This window comes from Fragaria vesca, linkage group LG6 (genome assembly GCF_000184155.1).
Source record: "Fragaria vesca subsp. vesca linkage group LG6, FraVesHawaii_1.0, whole genome shotgun sequence".
NCBI classification, from domain to species: Eukaryota; Viridiplantae; Streptophyta; class Magnoliopsida; order Rosales; family Rosaceae; genus Fragaria; species Fragaria vesca.
In genome coordinates, this window is record NC_020496.1 from 13,595,380 (window position 1) to 13,604,017 (window position 8,638).

Here is an 8,638-nt window from a genome sequence, read left to right on the forward strand (position 1 = left end):
CCTTTATATAAGGAATTACACAATACCAATATGGTAAGGATATGAATACATAGATCTAGTCTAACTACATATCCTATTGGCATAAGGCCAAGGCACACATAGAGAATATCCTAGAACACTCGTCTAATTATAACCAGTTTTAGTAAAATGGTCAATGACAACGATTTCTTGATTTAGTTTTAAAAACTTAACTAGAACTGACTCCAACAAAAAACATAGGTTCATAGGGTCTCCATATTGAATCTCAAGAAATAGAGAATATGACTCTGTAATTGTCATGACACAATTTTGGATGACATTTAAAGAGTTCAGGAAAAAAACTTATTTTCATTAAAAGACGACATTTCTAACCTAATGCTGCAAGGATGTCCCAGGAGTCATGAGCTCTTGGGGTCAATAATGGTAAGGAATCACATTGCTCTTATGTAGGTAATGAGAGACGAACTAAAATTCTTCTCCACTTCTTGAATAACACCCCACTTTACTCTTTCGTTCATCCACAATTATGGCATGCCTCGATGACATTCCGAGATGCTTCGATTATTGGAAGAGTGTGCTTGACTGCAATGTAGTTCTTGCAGCATTTCCGTAAGGAAATAGCTTTGTTGGTCACATCCACAATGCCACACCACAATTGCTGGTTATTCACACCTCAGTTTCCTTTCTTCTTATTGAAGTGATGTTCACTTTCGTGTTCTGTTTTCATTGTTAACCATATGTTAGGTTTATAGCAATTAAGTCGCAAGACATTTACGTTTTGTTACATCTTAAGCCTTATGTGTAATTGTTGTGATCTCTCTTTCACTCAATCAATACAAGCACAATGCAGCCTCAAAGCTTTTCTTCGGTTTTCCTTGAGTTTTCTGTATTTACTTTTCAATCCATGACTTCTATCATTCATAATATTCAATGACCCCTACATTCTCAGACAAAAAGACAAAGACGACATCCACATTCAAGGTGGATCATCAAGTATCTCACACCGACCCTATAGCTATGCTGAGCTATGCTGAGCTATGCTGAGATATGTTTCATGAGATTCACATGTTGAAAATCTTTAGTAATACGACTCCTCCATCATAACAAGAAGGTTGAATAACCAATAAGGAATTAGATCCCAAAGTGAACCAAGAAGTGGAATGAACGGAAAGAAACAATTTGAGCCTGTGATTATGTAATGGAAAAGAAAAGCAACATTGCCTCTAGACCTCTCCACGAGGAAAGAAAAATGAAACACAAAAGTAAAGAATCTCAAGCACCTCTATAATAAACCTTGCACATAATCATCAAGCCTAAATCATTCAAGAACCTGAAAAGGTTCCTCTTTTAATTTCAAGTTTGGTCATCTAATCAATGTTCTCAGAACCAGAACTGTTTTATTCTAATTAAGATGGAGAGCTCAACATCAAAGGTAGAGATGTTTAAGCCAGTGCTGCTTAAAGCTGGGATTCCTTTAGCTTTGTCTGTGGCTGGTTTCATCTATGCCAGGATTATGGCTCAAAGAAGTACTCATTCGAAAGAGTCTTTATTCGAAAAGGATAAGGTAAGCTCCTTGGAGAATTCTCAAGACTCTAGAGATAAGGATAGCTTTCAAAGTTTAAGCTGTACATGCTTACTTTCTGTGGAAGAAAGTCTGAAGATTTATGATTATAAACTCCAATTGGAAGAAGATATTTCACGCTTAAGATGTCGTCTTGAAGATCTTCAAAGGAGAGAATCTGAGTTGGGGATGGAGTTTATCAGCTACTGTGACATGAAAGAGAAAGAATCAGCTCTTATGGAGCTAAGGAACATGTTGTTATTGGAGATGACTCGTGTTGAGTTCATGGATAGAGAGGTTTCGTTCATGGAGGCTGAGAGCCAAAGGCTTGAGGAGTTGGTGAGAGAATATTTGAAGGTTTTGGAGCAACTAGAAGATTGGAAATCAGAAAATGAATTGCTTCAGAGGCAGGTTAAGATGCTTATGACACAAGCAAGTGTGCAATCACGCATAATTCGAGAGCAGGATTTGAAGCTTGACGCCAGAGAAGCAGAACTTATGAGAATCCATGATGAACTAGAAACAAGGACAGAAGTTACTAAGAGATTGGAGGATGAAATTGGGGAGCTGAGAATGGCTTTGGACCAGTTGCAGGATGAGAAAAATGGGCTCTGGGAAAATCTTGAGTTGAAAGAAAACTCACCTTCCTCAATCTCCAAGGTGAAAACCCTCTTCTTCAACTTTAAGCATTAGATATCATATTTGGTTTAGAAACAATTATGATGACATTCTACTAGTCACACAGTTAGATTCATCAGAAGAATGAAACTAGTATGTATATTTGTAGTCTTAACCATATTGATGTATCCCATACCATATTGCAGATTGAAGGAGAAAGGATCAAAATTGAGGACTACACTCAACTTTCAGAGGAATTAGAGCAGCTGCAGAAGGATCGTGCAGCCAACCATACGGAGCTGATTTACCTGCGGTGGAGCAATGCATGCTTAAGGCACGAGTTGATGAAGAACAATGCACAACAAGAACATGGTACTGAGCAGAAGAATAGTCATTTGGAAACAGATTCTGAAGGAAGCATAGAGATAGGGAATTATGGGCTAGAGCATGAATTAGCTTCTGGCAGTGGCATGGCTTTGGAGGACAATGTAAATGAGCCTTGCTTTGGAAATGTAAGTACAGATCAAGCTTGTTCGAAAAGGCGCAAACTTTTTAGACGGCTTAAAAGATGGGTCGAAGGCAATGATCAGAAGGGAAGAGGAAGATTGGAGGGGAAAGAAAGACATGAAGAAGCAGCCAAGTGTTTTGGGAGGCATTCTCTTTCAGATGATGCAGAGGAACATCATCATGCAAGGAGGTCTTGCTCTAGTGCATGACCACATAGATTGTACACTCCTTGCTATTTAAACTTCAATTCATTGTTGCTATCCTCTCAAAAAAATAAAAAAAATTCATTGTTGCTAAAGTAATAATAAAAGTTACAATCCCAGGGATTTATAGCTAAATCATTTTAGTGAAATTCATTAATACTGATACCTAAAATGCATTTAGACCAACTGTATCAAAGGCTCAAGCATCTTTCTTGAATTTCACTTATAACTCATATCGGATTAGCAAGCATATCCAATTATACAGTTGGTCTTAGCTAGAAGGCCTGAAAAAGGTATCAAAGGCTATATATTTGTACAAAACAAAGCAGATTTGGAAATAAATGAATAATATTCCATCCTATTGGGCATCACCTAGTGATTTTGGGACCATAAGTTGTGGATGAAACAGAAGTGCGCTATCTTCTCTTAAAAAAGACCAAACCTGCCGAAAACATACCCTGATTCTTTTAACGGTCTCCAAGTACACTATGGAGCTCTTCTTTCTTCACAACCCTACTGTGCTGCACAAGCCTCTCTTCTCTGTGCCCATCACAGGTAATCTCTCTTTCTCTATCTCTCTATATATGAAAGCTTATGTCTTTTGGGTTCATTGAAACTGAGCAATATTTGTATGGTTTCACAGTCAAGACGCTCCCCAAGAGGAATTCACAGGTCTTACCATGTCAATGCTCATCTTCTTCCTCATCAGATGATGATACAAAACCAACCAGCCAATCATTACACTCTGAGGGAAGGAGGGCTTTGATTGGCTCTCTCTTAACATCAGGTCTGTGCCAGCTTTTTGAGCTTAAATAGTTGTGAAGATTATTTTTTGTTTCTTTCTTTATATTCAATTTCATGTGGCTAACGATAAAGGAAATCCTTTTGACATTGAACATGAATTGGGTTTGAGATATTGTGATATATTGGGTTACCGAATTGGGATTTGTCTGTTTTGATTCTCCTAATGTCTATTCTCTTTTCATAGCTGTAGCTTCTGTTTAACTCGTTCCATAGTGAATATTCATTTTGTATACTACATTATTGACTGATCCTTGTTTTTATTATCAAAATGATGGAATGAATCAGCTGCTGGTATTTATGTGTGTGATGTGGCTGAGGCTGTCAGCACAAGTAGGAGAGCTGTGAGTTATTTTATCTTCTACATTAAAGATCAAATTTACTAGTAGGTTGAATTTTAGGGGGTAAAAGGAGATCTTTTTGAAAATCGTCTATTACATTTGGTATTCGTGACATTCATTTACTTTGATGCAGCTAAGAGGATCAAAAATACCTCTGGAGGAATTTACAACCCTTCCCAATGGTTTAAAGTTAGTAAACAAATTGCAGCTTATATAGTCCTCTGCTCACCTCTTTTTTTCTCTCTCCTATACGCATTCATATTACACTAATTCATGTATGTTGCATTTCATTGCTGGCTTGCAGCTTGCATGTCAATGGCATGCTACATGTAGACAAATGCACCTCAAAATAAATCTCTTTACTTGAAATTTTCTGATCCTAAACATTAGAAGAACTCTTCCCAGAATTTGGATGCTGTCAATAATAAGACTCACCTATTAGATTTAATTTCTTAACCTTTATTTGGATATACCATGCCATACTTTGTTCATTTGTTTCGTTGTAGAAGGTTCATATCTTACTGCTGGACATAAGATGGCAATGCTCGTACATTTCTCTCTCCTTCTGATAGTACTGGTATTAATCCTCAGGTACTATGACTTGAAGGTTGGGAATGGAGCTGAGGCAGTGAAGGGATCGCGGGTTGCAGTACGGTTGTGATCAAGTTAAATTTCAATATTTTGAGTATATATGATTAATACTGTGTCCAGGAATATGCCAATACAAAGTGTTAATAGATATCCACATACTACTAATCTGCCATACTCGACTAAATACCAAATGAACCTGTGAGACACTCCCAGTAGGACCTCACTATGCACGTAAATAGTTGTCTGCTCAAGTACTCTTTCTTCCTATGTGTTACTTGGCTGCCTTTTAAGTCTTTATCTTCTAGAATCTTCGAATCTTCTGCTTATACTGTTAGGAACTGCATAATTCATTATGACGGGTACTAATTGATACTGCGTATTATAATCTGACTCCATCTACCTGCATGTATTTAGACATCCTGAGAGGTAAGAACCCCACACAGATATTCTGGATTAGAGTTATTCATTAGCTGCATCCCCAAAAGTCAACTATTCATGTAATGGATATACATGCTGCCATAGATATAAAAGTAAATTTAACCTCAGATAAGGTTGCTAAAACACATAACTTGAGTGTTTCAAAGTGTCAAATATCTATGAATAATTCAAGTGCAATGAATGTGCAATTTAACCATGCATCTTTGGTTTCACAGGTTCATTATGTCGCAAAGTGGAAGGGTATCACTTTCATGACAAGTAGACAAGGACTTGGTGTTGGTGGAGGAACGGTAAGACTAGATTGGTGCTGCTATTTACTTGTCTATATAGTAAGACAGGTCATTGACAGTAATTTCAGTTATTGCCACTGTAATACAGGAGTCGTCCAATTTTATGTTCATAGAATTTAGTTCCCAGAATAACTATCTAGACCATAAATTAAGACTTGGGTCTTGGGAGGTCATGGTGGCATTTTTGTATAGCAAAACAGTTCTGAGTAGTAAAATTTCAGGAAAAAAGAAAATTCTTCCATTAAACATGCTTACTGTCTTTAATATAATGAATCACCGCTTGTTCACTGATTCTAATGGATCCTCAAATAACAGAATCTTGGAGAAAAATTGTATTGATTACTCAGAGTCTTCAGTTGTCTTCATAGATCATTTATTTGAGATTTTGTCATCTTAGATTTAGCTGGAAGAGTGTAATGTGTATTATATTGATTATAAGATAGAAGAAGAATTGATATCAATAAAGTCCATGCATTTTGCACTAACTGTCTGTTTAATGTGCATGTATGTTTGTGTAATAATCTTTTAGTTGATGTACAAATGCTTGTATGCTGCAGCCATACGGATTTGATGTAGGCCAATCTGAGAGGGGATCAGTCCTCAAGGGGTTAGATATTGGTGTAAAAGGCATGCGGGTAGGAGGCCAGGTGAGATCTGTTTTGGCGTATAAGTTTCATCACTAAGTTTTGAAGCAATGTTGCAGCATAAATCGAGTCTATAGTTTGCAGAAGAGGTCACAAGTTCTTACGTTACCTCTTTGGTGTTTAGTACCATGCCATGTATGGATCACAGTCGATTTATTTACAGACTAAATAATAGTCGAACTTTCAGACATCTGATGTATATTTCATCCTCTCTCACTGTGTAAGAGTTTGGGAGTTCCTGTGGTAATTGTTGTTTGAGATGTCGGACATCATTATATTCTTTATGATAAGGAAGTAGCAGCTCAAAGTCTGGTCTCTCTTTATTAAAGTGAAATCACTTGAACAACTGAAATGACAGCTACTTCTTTTCTCGATGTTTTGTTTTCTTATTCTGCATTATTAAGTATCTTTTGGGTCCCAATATGTTATCAAGTGTTTAATTTAGATTATTTATTCCTCAGCGATTGCTTATAGTTCCTCCAGAGCTGGCATATGGAAGCAAAGGAGTCCAGGAAATCCCTCCAAATGCAACAATAGAGGTAACATAATTTTACTAATGCCTTTCTCTTTCCCTCCTCCAGGATTTTTATGCGATCTTAAGTGTATTCAAACTTAACTACAATGCAAATTTCTTAACGTACGTAAACATCCATGATTAGAAGATGCTTAGTCTCCTGATGTTATTACGAAGTAGCATTCTCTTGAATACCAAGAGTACGATCTATAGTTTGAATGTTTGATAAGCAAATGATTAAGAAAAAGTGCATGATCTTTAGTGGTACCCTTTTGGAGACTTGAACTAATCTATCTCCCTCACAATTTCAACATGTCATTATTTATTCTTTTAATCTTTCTCCTACCTTTTATCATTGGCCCTTCTCTATATTCCTCTTTACAATTTTGTCTCTATTTATACTGTGCAGTTGGACGTTGAGTTACTGGCCATCAAACAAAGCCCATTTGGGTAAGTAAAGATGCCTGTGAAGTGTAATTATCAATCTATGTGGGAGATAAACAAGATTAATTAATCTATGTTTTTGCACTCTCTTGTGCAGGTCTCCTGTTAAAATAGTTGAAGGTTAATTTTATGCCGCATGCTTGTCAATTGGTTTGGTTACTGTAAATGAAGGGAGTGAGGCTCAAAGCCATGGCAAACAAGGATGTTCATCTTTGCTGGTTTATTCTTCAGTCTATTCCATAAAGCTGTTATTTTTTTCTTAGACTATAGAAGCCACCAATGATGCTCTTTCCTACTGTTGCAACTTCTATGCAGAACCTCATAAACTTTCTTGGACCTGTTGTATACTTGTATTGTACATTTCCTTTTTTATGTGTACTTCTTACTACCAAAGTCAATATGGTAAGCAACAAATGAAATAATTCTGAGATGGTATTTGCAATTTCCTTTCTGTTACGCCCATCTAAGTGTCTAATTTGAGACTCGTACTGTTTGAGTTGTTTGGTCTCTCTTGCTTCGTATAATCTTTGATACATTAGGGACTTGAAAATGCCAAATGGCACAGAACACAGATTACATGCATGATGATTGAATTTTTTTTATGATCCTTTCTTAGAAAGAATTAAAAATTTCTTGTAGGAACCTTGCAATTATTCTGTGCAATCCATTGGACTGCGTGTGTGTTTATTTGCAATTATCATACTATCTGCGGAAGGAGAGCGTATATCTGCGGAAAAAGAAAATGACGTGGCGGTAATTAGTAGACGGTGATGATGGGTTCCGTTATGTGAGGGCGGGGTTAAAACATTATTTACCATTCTTCTCGTGCAATTTAAATATCAACCTAGCTGAAAAATTCGCCACATACCTCCTCTCTTCCATATTCTTCTTTTCCACACAGCATACCTCCCTCCGTCTACCTCTCTCATATGCTATTCCCGTTCATAGAAGTCGTGTTTCATGTTGAGAGACGAAATCGCCTGAAGAAGAGGACCGGGTTATTGAAGATGCAGCACAATTGTTGATTTTGGGCGATTAGCGAGTGTGTTTCGGATCTGGTCTTCCAATATGAAGGTAATAGTTGTATATGTTTGTATGGGTAATTTGGTACGGGTGAGGAAATAAGCTGATTAAGTCGGTGTTCAATTTCAATTTCAGGTTATCGCTAAACCGAGAAAGTTGGAGGCCGGAAAAGCGGTGAGTCCTTGTGAGTACAAGTGCAGTAGAAAAAAGGTACTAAGTGGAAGATTTTGAGTTTTTGACGGAGGTGGTGAACTCTGATTTCTTGGCTGCTTCTTCGGCGAAGCTCTGGGTCTTTTCCACATATCTTCCAATGATTGATCTCTTCAGATTTGGATCTGGTGTACAAAACATAGGTGGAGTTTTTATCCACACCTCCCGTTAGGAACCTTGCGAAGAAGTATGGTATTGATATCAATGAAGTCCATGGATCTGGTGACGATGGAAGAGTATCAAAAGAATATGTCATTAGGTCAGCTTTGCAGAAGAGAATAAAAGAGGATTCATCTGCCTCCGAGGATTTAGTTCTGGAGAAAATTTCTCCCCGATCCAATTAAAGATAAGGACACGTGTTGTTAATGGCTTTAGAGGACACTTAATAGTGGTAAAGCCATGTAACCACATGTGGCTGCACTTTGTTTTGTTTAACCATCTTTTAAATAATTATTTAGATTTCCGATTTTCTTT

At 37.1% G+C, this 8,638-nt stretch overlaps 2 protein-coding genes across 2 annotated transcripts; both read left to right on the top strand.

The window, feature by feature from the left end:
* Positions 1 to 1,390: 1,390 nt before the first annotated feature.
* Positions 1,391 to 2,874, top strand: LOC101299318 (protein CHUP1, chloroplastic-like). The gene is made up of 2 exons (XM_004305329.1): positions 1,391 to 2,200; positions 2,365 to 2,874. Exons 1-2 carry the CDS (start codon positions 1,391 to 1,393, stop codon positions 2,872 to 2,874), a joined length of 1,320 nt encoding a protein of 439 aa, XP_004305377.1.
* Positions 2,875 to 3,076: 202 nt separating this feature from the next.
* On the top strand, positions 3,077 to 7,233 carry LOC101315065 (peptidyl-prolyl cis-trans isomerase FKBP16-4, chloroplastic-like). The gene is made up of 10 exons (XM_004303009.1): positions 3,077 to 3,423; positions 3,512 to 3,655; positions 3,958 to 4,013; positions 4,144 to 4,199; positions 4,602 to 4,659; positions 5,255 to 5,329; positions 5,887 to 5,976; positions 6,435 to 6,512; positions 6,897 to 6,937; positions 7,029 to 7,233. Exons 1-10 carry the CDS (start codon positions 3,357 to 3,359, stop codon positions 7,054 to 7,056), a joined length of 693 nt encoding a protein of 230 aa, XP_004303057.1. The 5' UTR covers positions 3,077 to 3,356; the 3' UTR covers positions 7,057 to 7,233.
* The last annotated feature ends 1,405 nt before the right edge of the window (positions 7,234 to 8,638 follow it).